The sequence below is a fragment of the Xenopus tropicalis genome, chromosome 8 (assembly GCF_000004195.4).
Source record: "Xenopus tropicalis strain Nigerian chromosome 8, UCB_Xtro_10.0, whole genome shotgun sequence".
Classification (NCBI taxonomy): Eukaryota; Metazoa; Chordata; class Amphibia; order Anura; family Pipidae; genus Xenopus; species Xenopus tropicalis.
Window position 1 is genome coordinate 46,276,178 of NC_030684.2, and position 13,406 is coordinate 46,289,583.

At 41.5% G+C, this 13,406-nt stretch overlaps 1 protein-coding gene across 1 annotated transcript; it reads right to left on the reverse strand.

Moving 5' to 3' along the window:
• Positions 1–11,476: 11,476 nt before the first annotated feature.
• LOC116406961 (protein kinase C delta type-like) lies at positions 11,477–12,499 on the reverse strand. The gene is made up of 3 exons (XM_031892181.1): positions 12,335–12,499; positions 11,927–12,055; positions 11,477–11,693 (listed from the first exon to the last, which is right to left on the reverse strand). Exons 1-3 carry the CDS (start codon positions 12,437–12,439, stop codon positions 11,565–11,567), a joined length of 363 nt encoding a protein of 120 aa, XP_031748041.1. The 5' UTR covers positions 12,440–12,499; the 3' UTR covers positions 11,477–11,564.
• Positions 12,500–13,406: the final 907 nt, after the last annotated feature.

Sequence of the window (13,406 nt, forward strand, 5' to 3'; positions counted from 1 at the left end):
CCTTTGTTGATTTGGATGTATGCTTTGGGTCGTTGTCATGCTGAAAGATGAAGTTCCTCCTCATGTTCAGCTTTCTAGCAGAAGCCTGAAGGTTTTGTGCCAATATTGACTGGTATTTGGAACTGTTCCTAATTCCCTCTATCTTAACTAAGGCCCCAGTTCCAGCTGAAGAAAAACAGCCCCAAAGCATGATGCTGCCACCACCATGCGTCTCTGTGGGTATGGTGTTCTTTTGGTGATGTGCAGTATTGTTTTTGCGCCAAACATATTATTTGGAATTATGGCCAAAAAGTTCAACCTTGGTTTCATCAGATCATAACACCATTTCCCACATGCTTTTGGGAGACTTCAGATGTGTTTTTGCAAAATGTAGCCTGGCTTGGATGTTTTTCTTTGTAAGAAAAGGCTTTCCCCTTGCCACTCTACCCCATAGCCCAGACATATGAAGAATACGGGAGATTTTTGTCACATGTACCACACAGCTATTACTTGCCAGATATTCCTGCAGCCCCTTTAATGTTGCTGTAGGCCTCTTGGTAGCCTCCCTGACCAGTTTTCTTCTTGTCTTTTCATCAATTTTGGAGGGACGTCCAGTTCTTGGTAATGTCACTGTTGTGCCATATTTTCTCCACTTGATGATGACTGTCTCACTGGGTTCCATGGTATATCTAATGCCTTGGAAACTCTTTTGTACCCTTCTCCTGACTGATATCGTTTAACAATGAGATCCCTCTGATGCCTTGGAAAGCCCGTGGACCATGGCTTTTGCTGTGGGATCCGACTAAAAAAATGTCAGGAAAGACCAACTAGAGCAGCTGAACTGTATTTGGGGTTAATCAGAGGCACTTTAAATGATGGCAGGTGTATGCTGACTCCTATTTAACATGATTTTGAATGTGATTGTGACAGCTACATCCCCAGTTAGAAGAGGGTGTGCACATTTATGCAACCACATTATTTTAGTTTTTTTGGTTTTCTTCCCTCCACCTAAAAGATTTCAGTTTGTTTTTCAATTGAGTGGTACAGTTTTTAGGTCACATTAAAGGTGGAAAAAGTTCTGAAAAGATTTATCTTTTGTCTCATTTTTGTACAGCATAGGAACCTGACATTTTACCAGGGGTGTGTAGACTTTTTATATCCACTGTACACAGGGCCGCCATCAGGGGGGCACAGGGGGTACAGTTGTCCCGGGCGTTTATAGGGGGCCCGGCCGAACTCTGTTACTGTTATCGCTGGTGTCCACTGTTATGTCCCGAACTCCCCGCTGCATGTGCGCTTTTATAGTGTTGCGTCTTGTGCGTACTGACGTCACACGCACGGGGCGCAACCCTATAAAAGCGCCCGGGACAACTGACAGAGTTACAGGATAGAGAAAAATTCTGGCGGCGGCTGCAGGGGGAGAGGACTGGAGGATGCTTGGGGGGGCCCTGGGGCAAGGTGGGGGATGCTTGGGGGGGGGGCCTGGGGCAAGGTGGAGGATGCTTGGGGGGCGCCTGGGGCAAGGTGGGGGATGCTTGGGGGGGGCCTGGGGCAAGGTGGAGGATGCTTGGGGGGGCCTGGGGCAAGGTGGAGGATGCTTGGGGGGGGGCCTGGGGCAAGGTGAAGGATGCTTGGGGGGCCCTGGGGGAAGGTGGAGGATGCTTGGGGGGCCCTGGGGGAAGGTGGAGGATGCTTGGGGGGGCCCTGGGGGAAGGAGGAGGATGCTTGGGGGGGACCCTGAAGGAAGCAGCAGGATGCTGGGGGGAGCTGAAGAATGCTTGGGGTGCCCTGGAAGAAGCAGGAGGATGCTGGGCGGGGTGAGCGGGAAGAAGCAGTAAGGAAGCAGCGGAGAGCGGGCCATTGTATGGGGGCACTGGGGGAGGACCACCAATGTTTAAGGGCGCCCTGGGCTAGCTAGCAATGTTTTAGTGGGTCCCTGCCCTGGCACCAATGCAAAACGTAACCCTTGGCCACAAATGTTTTAGGGGGGCCCTGGCTACCAATGTTTTAGGGGCCCTCGCTACCAATGCCTGTGTGTCCCTTGTATTGATGGGAGGGGGCGTGGGAGGGTGGGGCCCAGAAAATTTTGTTGTGAGGGGCCCCGCGATTTCTGATGGCTGCCCTGACTGTACATATACAAAGCTTGTAATTCGTAAACACGTTATTGTTTAGACACCTATGGACCCACTAAGCAGAAGATACCGGAAATATTACTCTAGGGGGCAGATGTATTGAACTTCAAGGTTAGAGATTTGTGTGTCCCATAGGCTTTTGTGTATTTAGGGGGGCTTTATACATAGTGGTTCATAGTCAAGGAAAGCCTGACAGATTATAGGGGGTATTTACTTTTTTTTAATTAGTTAATTAAAGCCTTTTCTTATCAATACATTGCAATTTTAGTTTGGAAGATCCAAATTCCATATTTCTCAAGCTTTATGATATAACTTACATTGATATCAAGTTTCATCTCTCAGTGGGGCCACCACTGAGGGGTACAGGGAGTACAGCAGTCAGGGGCCCCATGTTAGAGTGGGCCCCAAGAGACGGAAACGTGCCAGTGGTGGGTTGGGGTTTGTTGTAGAGCAGGTTTGGCATAATAGGACACTGCTGGGTGGATTAGAAGCATGGTGTTTGCACCTGCAGGTCATTTCTTTTTCATAGGGGCCCCATTCTTGTTGGTAGGATCCTCTGCCCAGGGGCCCAAGTGACCAATGGGTTAATAATTGAGGCCTCTTGGGGGGAGGGTCCTACTAATGTAGTAGTATGGGGCCCTGCTCACATCTACCGAGGTACCATTAAAACCAATGGGAAGCGGATATTCTTAATTTTGGGATTTTAATAATCTTTTTTTTCTTAAAAATTAGGGAAAATCAGCATGTCTCAAATAGCTTGAGAATGGAGAGTTTGAGCTTGGTGCTGAAGCAGATTTGTAAAGACTCTCTCATATCGGGGAGCATTTATTTTTTAAGAAAACTGTGTGCATTATTTATTGCACATAATTTATCTCCGTTCTGACAATGGCTATACCACTCTCAATTTTCCTCCAATCTGACCGTATTTAAATAAAATCTAAAATGGGTTTGAGTTTGCTCAGAGTTTTTGGTTATTGTGGCATCCGGCACATTCTCTGCACCAGGCTTGTGTTTCTCGCTGTGCAATTCCCAGAAGCAGCTCAAGGTGGGGATGCAACATCATTTATCTTCTCATTGCTGGATGCAAAATAATAATATTGTTCCGTGTAATCATTATGTTTGGTTGTAAACCCCAACAGACTGTTCTTCCACTTCAGCTTATTCTTCCGCTTCTTCTTAGCGCCCCCCATTTCTAAATGCTGCTCCTCCTACAGTTTTAGGGGTACAACACCCAAACTCTCCATACTTCTTCGCCCTATAGCAGAGCAGGTTGCTCCAGCAACATTTGCTGGATGACCCCAAAGTGGGAGGGGCCAACAACAGCCAATCAAATTTCACCCATTGACTTTAATGGGGATATTGAAACTGCTGCCAATCTTACAGCTTTGAGGCTACACTCCCCAAACTTGAATCACATAGTCATGGGGTCAGCCTGAATGAAAATATGATGATTAATGGATGCCCAAAAGTGGGTGGAGCTGCGAACAGCCAATCAGATTTTACCTATTGACTTGGTGGAAATTCAAAACACTCACACCAACTATTCTGACCTCAAAATCAACTGGGAGAAGTCAGTACTTTTCCCACACCAATCTAAACAAATTCAGTGAGCTCAACATACACCCAATTCTTAAGCTAGTGGAGGATAAGATTGAGCTATGGGCGAATCTCCCCCTATCACTTATTGGGTGCATAAACCTGTTCAAAAGGGTAATACTTCCCAAATTGACCTACATCTTTAGGCAAGCCCCAACCGTCATTCATAAAACTATCTTTGCCAAACTTAAAAGCTTAGTGACTACGCTGCATTGGAACCGCTCCCCCCTCAAGAATTCCACTAACTACCCTACAACTCCCAACAAAACCAGGAAGCCCGGCGGCTCCCAATTTATTTTTATACTACCTGGTAGCAAGAAACTGGGCAGTACCCACCCTAACTAAAGCAGCAACCATTCTAGAAGCACAGGTAATAGGCTCACTAGAGGAGCGAAAAAATATGTTGTATAGAGGCTGTAAATACACCAAAAAGGCCTCTCCACTAATGAAGGCGACAGCCAGAGCCTGGCAAACAGTAATCCGTTCCTATCCCAAACTCCAACAGTATCACTCAGAATATACCCCACTTTGGTATAATCCCCATCTAAAGCACTTTAAAACAATTTCAGACCCACAGTTATGGGCGCAACACAGCGTCAAGTACCTGCCAGATATTATAACAAATGGAACACTGCTTCCCTATCAAGAGCTAAAACAAAAATACTTTTTAGTTGTTCAGATACCTACAACTAAGGCACGCCGCTGAAGCACAGTTTGGGCACGTACCAAATGATACAATACCAAGGCATATAGAAATAATGATACATAGTGAGAGCCTAAAAAACCTCTCTCGAGCTTTTATGCACAACTAAAGGTGGCGACACACGTGGCGATTGTAGATCTTTCGTGCGACCATTGGTCGCACGAAAGATCGTACAATCTGCCACTAACCGTTCAGGACTGAAACGGCAGATAAGGAGGTAGAAACAATAGGATTTCTACCTCCTTCTGCCGATTCAGCCCTGACGGCAGATTTTGCTCAGACGCCTTGTATGGCGCCCGATCAAAATCTTTTAACCGGCCCGATCGGTGAGTCGACCGATATCAGCAGCCTCCTGAGATATCGGTCGACTCACCGACTTGCCATACACGCACCGAATATATCGATATTATTATTATATTATATAACGATATTATCGGTGCGTGTATGGCCAGCTTAATACAAGTTGGAAGTGCATCCCTGAACAAATTGTACACAAAATGGCAGGGAGATATCCCCACATCACACCAGAGCAATGGGAAGATATCTAAAGCTGGCCATACACGTGGCGATCTGACGATGTTTCGTGCGACCATCGGTCGCACGAAACATCGTCAGATCCGCCACACACCATTCAGGGCTGAATCGGCAGGTAAGGAGGTAGAAACAATAGGATTTCTACCTCCTTCTGCCGATTCAGCGCTGAAGGGAGAATTTTGGTCAGGCGACTTCTATGGCGCCCGATCAAAATTTTCAAACTGGTCCGATCGGCGAGTCGTCCGATATCAGCAGCTTCCTGCGATATCGGTCGACTCACCGACATACCATACACGCACCGAATATCGTACGAAACGAGGTTTCGTACAATATTATCGGTGCGTGTATGGCCACCTTTAGACTCACCGAAAACATCAATAGGCAGGCACTCCGGGATTTCAGGTATAAAGGATTTTTTGCAGAAGTTCACAAGAAAAGTAGTAAAATCAAAGTATATTTATTTAAAGCTAACACATGTAACAGCAAGCCTTACGCGTTTCGTACCTTTCGGTACTTAATCATAGGCTGAATGAACAATTGCTCACAAAGAGTATTTAAAGCATGAGAGGCCAATGATCATTTAGATGTGATTAGCCAATCACAACACAGAATTAATTAAGTAAAAACAATTGGCAAAACATTTAAAAAAAAAAACATGTGTTAGTAGCAGTATGTATCCTAAAGTGTATAATAGAGTAAGTTATCTCAAAAAATGTCTGTATATTATTTATTTATCATTGTTTACTTTATATATTATCTTTTATATATAGTTTAATATAATTTTCTATGTAGATGTCTTTTTGACAAATGGAATAATTTCCTATGTAGATGTCATTTTTACAAATGGTATATTTATGAAGAAGCTCATTTAAACCATATAGGAATCATGCTAATTTTAGAGTTTCCTATATTGTTTACTATATACAATATGTAACAGCAGGTAAAATTATATATGTAGAATGCAATTCAAACATAACACGATACATCATAGTCAAAGTTCAAGCCTTGCGGCTGTCTAGTATTGAGAAAGAAAATCCACTTTGTTTCTTTTTTTATAAGTGTATTAACAATATTACCTCCTCTAGGGTTTGGGAGGACCCTGTCAATACCTATAGCAGAAAAATGTTGTAGAGATCTATTTGAACACTCATGGAAGTGTCTTGCTACTGGTGTGTGAGATTTAGTATCCGTAATGTTCAGAACATGTTCACGGATTCTTTCTTTTAATCTTCTACTCGTCTGTCCTACGTATTGTTTCCCGCAGTTTTTGCAAGTGAGAAGATAAATCACATTTCTTGTGTTGCAATTTATAAAGTGTTTGATTACATAAGTCTTTTTTGTAGTTGTTGAAACAAATGTATCTGTTTTAGTCACAAATTTGCAAGTAATACATCTTTTTGCCCCACAGGTAAAACATCCTTTTGTGGATAGCCACGTTTTTTCTGGTACGTTATCTTGAATCATGCTAGGTGACAGTCTGTTTCCTATTGTTTCATTTCGCCTAGAGATAAATTTTATGCCATCATTCAAAATAGACCTAAGAATCGGGTCTGTCTTTAATATGGCTAGATTCTTGTCCACAATATTTTTGATCTTATTATATTGAGGACTGTATGTAAGTATACATGACAAAGTAGTAGTGTCTTTAGGTTTGATTAAAGTAGATTGTGTAGAGTTTTTTGAAGATTTATTATTACTATCAGTAAATTTATATCTATTAAAGAGATGGTTTCTATTTTTAGAGGCTGCTCTTTCATATGCTGTATTGAGAATAGTAGGGGTATATCCTCTTTCTCTCAATCTTTTAAACAGATCTTTTGATTTTACTATGAAATCTTCTTCATCCGAGCATATTCTTTTTAATCTTAAAAATTGACTATATGGAATATTCTTAATTAAGTGTTTAGGGTGATTAGATTTTGCATTCAAAATAGTGTTAGCTGAACACTGTTTTCGAAAAATAGTGGTGGTGATGTGTTTTTTGTCTGCAGATAGGTTTATATCTAAATAATTCAAAAAATCTTCATTAAATTCTGAGGTGAATTTCAAGTTATACGTGTTTGTATTAATAAAGGCGAGAAAGTTCTCAAAGTGACCAAGAGTGCCTGACCATATAATAACAATATCATCTATGAAACGTCCATAGAATTGGATGTGTTCATGATACATGTTGTTATTATAAATGTGTGTGTCTTCCCACCAACCTAAAAAAAAGGTTCGCATATGAGGGAGCAAATTTGGCTCCCATTGCCGTGCCTTGGTTCTGTAAGTAATATTTCTTATTAAATAGGAAAAAATTATGTGTCAACAAAAATTTAATAGCTTTTAGGATGAAGATTTTTAAGTTTTCATCATAAGTACTGTAATGAGTAAGATGATATTTAACAGCCTCTATACCCAGGGAGTGAGGAATACATGAGTATAATGATACCACATCTATGGAGGCCCATTTATAGATGCCTTGTTCCCATTTGAAATCTTTTAAGGTATGTATTAAATGACTACTATCTTTTAGATAACTTGGTAGTCTTAAGACTAAAGGTTGTAAATATGAGTCAATATATTCACATAGATTTTCACCCAGGGAGCCTATACCCGCTATGATAGGTCTACCCGGTGGTGGTCTCTCCTTTTTATGTGTTTTTGGTAAATAATGAAAGATTGCCACTTGAGGTCTGTCTGGTTTCAAAAAGGAGAATAACTTTTCATCTATGATTTTATAATGGAGGGCTTCTGAAAGGAGGACATCTAGTTCAATTTCATAATCATTTAGAGGATTTTTTTCTAAGGTACTATAGGAGTCCTTGTCAGAAAGTTGTCTATAGGCTTCAGTTAAATAATCAGTTTTATTAAGGACGGCTATGAGGCCTCCTTTATCGGCTCTCCTTATCACAATTGTATTGTCTCTCTCCAAGTTTTTCAAAGCTTTTACCTCTTTAGATAAAAGATTATTTTTTGAATGTAGAGATGTGTTCCTTTCATTGTTTAAGCTATCGTATAGTGAAGTAAGTTCACATTCTACATTCTTTTGAAAAAGATTTATAGTATTATCTCTCAAATGTACTGGGTAATAGTTGGATTTAGATTTAAATTTATCTTTTATTTGAATGGGATCAATTCCTACTCTCCCAATCTTAGGATCATTTTCTTTAAGTAGTGATTCTAAGTGAAGAACAGAAACCATATCCTTAAAGTTTGACATATGGGATTGTAGGGGAACAGATATACTCTCACTCATCTCACTTTTCTGTCTATCTATGTCTATAAGTTCATCAGAATAATAGTGTTTTTTTAGCAAAAGCTTACGTACAAATCGGTTAATGTCCGTTATTGTGTCAAATAGGTCGAAGTTTTTCGTTGGGCAGAAAGTAAGTCCTTTTTCCAAAACAGACTTTTCTTCAGGAGTTAGAGTCCTATACGAGAGGTTCAAAATTTTCTCCTCTCCTTGTTCCTCAGTGGATATTTTTGTGTCCTGGGGGTGAATTCTTCCTCGCCTGACTCGCTTGATCGAAAGTTCTTTTTGTTCTTCCATTTTATTCTGCCATCTTGGTCGTTTTTTGTAGATGAAGAAATTTTTCGATCTGATATCTTCACTCAAGAGAGAATTCTTCATTCTGAGATCTCTAGTGTCCTGAGGAGAAAAAGGAGAGGAGGAGCAGGCACCCGTATCTGATTCACTGTTGCTATCTAGGCTGTCTAAATCTGTCCCTGAAAAACTGACTCTTTTTTCCTTAGTAGATTTAAGAATGGACCTATGTTTAACGTTTCTATCTTTTCTGGAAAAGACTCAGCCTTCGAGAGGGTCATTAGCAGTAAAGATAAGATGACGCAAATGAACTACTTACATAGAGTGTACCTAACCCCGCAGAGGTTACATGACATGAACCCTAATGTACCTCAAAACTGCCCACGTTGCCAACATGTCCCTGCAAACTTCATGCATATGGTATGGGACTGCCCTATAATTAAACCCTTCTGGGGAAACGTAATACAGCTGATAAAAGAAAAAACTGACATTGTACTCCCAATGGACCCTATAATCATATTACTTAATCAACTAGGGGAGGTAACACCAAGAAGGGCACAATGTACATTACTGTCTATTCTATGTATGTATGCAAAAAAAGCAATTGCAATTCACTGGAAATCCAGTGGAGGGCCACCAATACACTCATGGAAACAACTGGTAGAGGAGGCAATTCCACTCTATAGGCTTACCTACATGAGAAGAGGTTGTCCGGATAAATTTAACAAAGTCTGGGAACTCTGGATAGACCCAGACCCAGCCGTAGATTAGACCCCTACACAAGGTAAATGCAGACTTAAAGTTAAAGGATAAATTGCTTTTCTGAAGCTCCCCCCAACCGGTATAATACCTATCAACTAAACACTGGTATACCTTAGAAACAATGAGAAACATGACACCATCGGTGTTAAGTTGTTTTTTTATATCTTTTATTTTAATGAAAACATGGCATGTTGTAACACAGTCGTTATGTCATACAGGTAAAGCATACTTTGTAATGCTCAATAAAAGAATTGTTAAAAAATAAAAAGGGGGTAACATTTGGCCAGCAGGCCTTCTTGTTAATAAAATATAGAATAATACCAGCTAGGGAAGGGATGTCTGCATTTTAAGGAAAGAGTAGTACTCCTGCTCCAAAGGGAAAATGGAGTAAATGGTGAGTCAAGTATATATTTTATTTTAAATAGACACTTTTACTGCAATTAAAATCCCAATGGTTTTATACCTCTAAAAACCCCTAGAAAATGTTGGTCTGAATTTTGGGAAGCTTTAGTAACAAAGGCTCTGAGCACAGCAGAACTCATTCTCACAACTCACACCCACAGTCTCACACTCGGTTGAATTAGCACATGGTTACCCATGTGAGCAGTAACGCCACGTCAAGGCTTCAACCCTGTTACTGCCCATTCACACACCTTTCATTCCGGGCAAAACATGCTTCAGGGAGTGCTTACCCTAACTACTCTAACTACTAGCCTAACACTAACCTATCACTAAACTAATACCCCAATAGTAAGGCCCCCCACTTAGCAGGAGTCCAAACAACCCTTATTGCACTTGGCTTTCCATTCTCTCACACAATCACACACTAACCTTATATCCTCATTCCCGTGTACCTGTAGGGGAAAAAGCATCCTAATCCTAACTCTAACCTACACTATCTCTACATACCTACTGACTAAAGGTCCCCATACATTGGCAGATCCACTCACTTGGTGATGTCACCAAGCGAGCATATCTTCTCCTGATATCCCCCACCTACGGGTGGGCGATATCGGGAGTATGCAGGGTAATTCGATCGTTTGGCCCTGGGGCCAAACAATCGAATTATAATGACGGGCATAGGTAAAGTTGGTGCGATCCGACTAGATTTTCTAACCTGCCCGATCAAGATCTGGCCGATTTCAGGCCAGATATTGGTCGGGCAGGCCCGTTGGAAGTGCCCATACAAGGGCCGATTAGCTGCCGAACCGGTACAAGGGACTGATATCGGCAGCTACTATCGGCCCGTGTATGGGGACCTTAACAAATTCTTATATTCTAATCTTAACTAACCTACACTATCTCTACATACCTACTGACTAACAAAACAAAAGAAAAGAGCACCATAAAAGTAATCTTTAAGAAGACCCCGAACATATGCACCATTCCCTCCCACATGAACCGGGTAAATAAATCCACAGAGACCAATAGTTAAAACTTAACCTTTAACCAGAATAAAAAATTCCCACTTGTGCAATTAAAAAACACATAGGTTAGAGCAGTTGATCATAAAGGGCAATCCAAAATGATCACAGTAAATGAGGAAAAGCAACTTCAACCCTGTCTGCCTAAAGACAGAAAGCAACTAAGATGCAAGGAAGCGATTGTCTCGTTGTACAGAAAGAGGATGGTAACGATTGATCAGACATATCTGTGCTAATGCTACTATTGTCACCACCTAAATAATTAGTAATAATATCAACTCGCTAAGGGTTCCCCATCCACGTAGCCAATGTTCAACCTGTCTCAGAACAAAGTCCGCAACAAATGTATCATCGTCATCAGATGGACTCATCTCATCATTGCAGGCAGTGAAACAAGGCTCGCTCTGATAAGGAAACAGGCCCAGGCCCACCCAATCAAACCACCCATACCCTTAAACCAAACCCATTCAACCCCCTCAACCACCCTCCTTCCCTTCCCACCCTCAATCAACACAACCCAATTTAATGATGCTCTTTTCTTTTGTTATTTAAACCTACCTATTAAACCTAAATCCACAGCAATATCCCCCCTGCCCTATTTAATAACATATAATTTAAGATTATAAATTCCCCTATTACCCAATAACTGAAATATCATTATATTATTATTCCCCATAATTTGCTATCTAAAACCTTTTATATTTCTATCTTAAACTCCTACTTACCTTATTTAAACTCCTACTTACCTTACTTAAACTCCTACTTACAAGAGACTCTGCAGCAGATGTTCTATGTAGGCAGATGCAGCAGAAGGCGATGGTAGCTTCCACATAGCAGTGTAAAGGTTATTCAGAAATGGTGCCGATGTCTATAGCTGACTGCCATGGATGTCCTATTGCAGCCAACACTTACTCCTGCCCACTGGGATCCAGGAAAGAGAACCCTTCAAGGACGGTGTTATTGCTGTCGTCTTCACTGGGAACTGACACAAATGATGAGGATTCTCCAGTGGAGTCACTGAAGTCCTCAAATGAACACTACAAAAAAAAAAAAAGAATGAATTTTAGACTTGTTTCTACTTAATATGCCTCCAATTTCTAGGAATTATTAAATCTGTTCACTGGGGCAATAACCTAAAAGTGACCTGTAATGAGTGGATGTGCCCGAGCAGTGGTTCACGTGCTGCTTGGGTAAAGATTAATTCTGGCATAGGTCGGATTCTAACAGTAAAGCAGCAGTTTCCCATTGATTGGTTCAGCCATATACTCACCACCATGGGCATGAAAGGTGATGTTACTGTGCGTTCTTCCAGTTTCACCCAATCGATAGATCCATAGAAAGGGTGCTCCCTGATCTTCCCAGTGGTGCCAAGGCGTTGATGTTGGTCTTTCTTAAGTAGCTAAAAAAAATCAGAACATAAGTATACTCCCAGAGCCCTTAAATGCCATTTTAATACTCCAGATTATATATATATATATATTCACAAGGGGAGAAAGCCTCTAACCCTGAAAATAACAATTTTCTACAGAAAGTGTGGGAGTAGGCACCATGGGCTTCCCAAACAGAATTATGGGATATGTATAACAGAGAATAAAATACAATAAAATGTGTTCTGAAAAGAGAATTTAAGCTTTATTTCTTTTTCAAATTATTCCATAGTATAATTGCTTATACTCACCGCTTGCAGGAGATCCACCATTTCTGTACTGCGACATCTGAAATATATGGGCTCCTCATAGACTACCGATTGCCCGCTGAAAAATGGAAGAATGTTGGTGGCCATTTCGTAGATGACAACGCCCAATGACCACCAATCAGCTGCTGCGTTGTACTCCTTCCTTTGGATCACCTTGAAGAGAAGGAACAGATCATTTAACATTTACCCATTGCTGTTACTGTGCATGTGCTGTATGGAACTGGGTTTCTCACCTCCGGCGCCATGTATCCTCGTGTTCCGGCTCGGTCTCTGGTGGTTTTGTTGCCGAAGATGTTGTTAGCTGCCAGACCAAAGTCAGCTATTTTAATATGGCCTTCTTGGTCTAGCAGGATGTTGTCCGGTTTGAGGTCACTGCAAGAATAAAATTAGTGAAACAGTTTGAGTAGTACAGAGATTTGAGCTTGAGCAAGTACGGAACATAGTACGGAGACAGAATTCTGTCTGTGCAGCAGTGGATCAGTAGCCAGTACTCACCAACATGGCAGCCCATAAACAGGGCCATCATCAGGGGGCACTGGGGGGACAATTGTCCTGGGCCCAGTGAGATGTGGTTTCTTGGGGGGGGGTGGTCATGCACTTACATTAGCTAGGCAGCTGCAGTTCCTATGTTTTTTTCTCTGCACGCCTCTCTGTCCTGCTCCTTTTTCTATTAAAGTTTATCAAGGCCCTGTTGCCCCTACCCCGCATACTCCCCAACTCCACATATGCCATGCTGCCCCTACCCCCACATACTCCCCAACCCCACATATGCCCTGCTGCCTCTACCATACATATACCACTCTGGCAATTCGCCATATGTCCCACATGTGGCATTTAGGGAACATAACACATTTGTGTGCAAAAAAATATAATTATGGAGGAAATGGATACAGCGAGGTGTCCTCTTAAATTATTTTAGTTGGGTGATTAATAAGGTATTAGTGCTGAACACTGCAGTGCCTGTGGTGCAATATCTATGCTTAGTCGGACTTGTGGATTAAGTTCAACATTTGTTACTACTGGTTACTGGGGTACATAATAAGGCAGAAGTCCA

Coding starts and splice junctions, on each gene's coding strand:
- LOC116406961 (XM_031892181.1), bottom strand. CDS start 12,439: ATGGCCACCAACATTCTTCCATTTTTCAGCGGGCAATCGGTAGTCTAT. Junction 12,056..12,334: donor TGGTGGATCTCCTGCAAGCG/GTGAGTATAAGC, acceptor GATTTTTTTTAG/CTACTTAAGAAAGACCAACA. Junction 11,694..11,926: donor CACCTTTCATGCCCATGGTG/GTGAGTATATGG, acceptor TTTTTTTTGTAG/TGTTCATTTGAGGACTTCAG.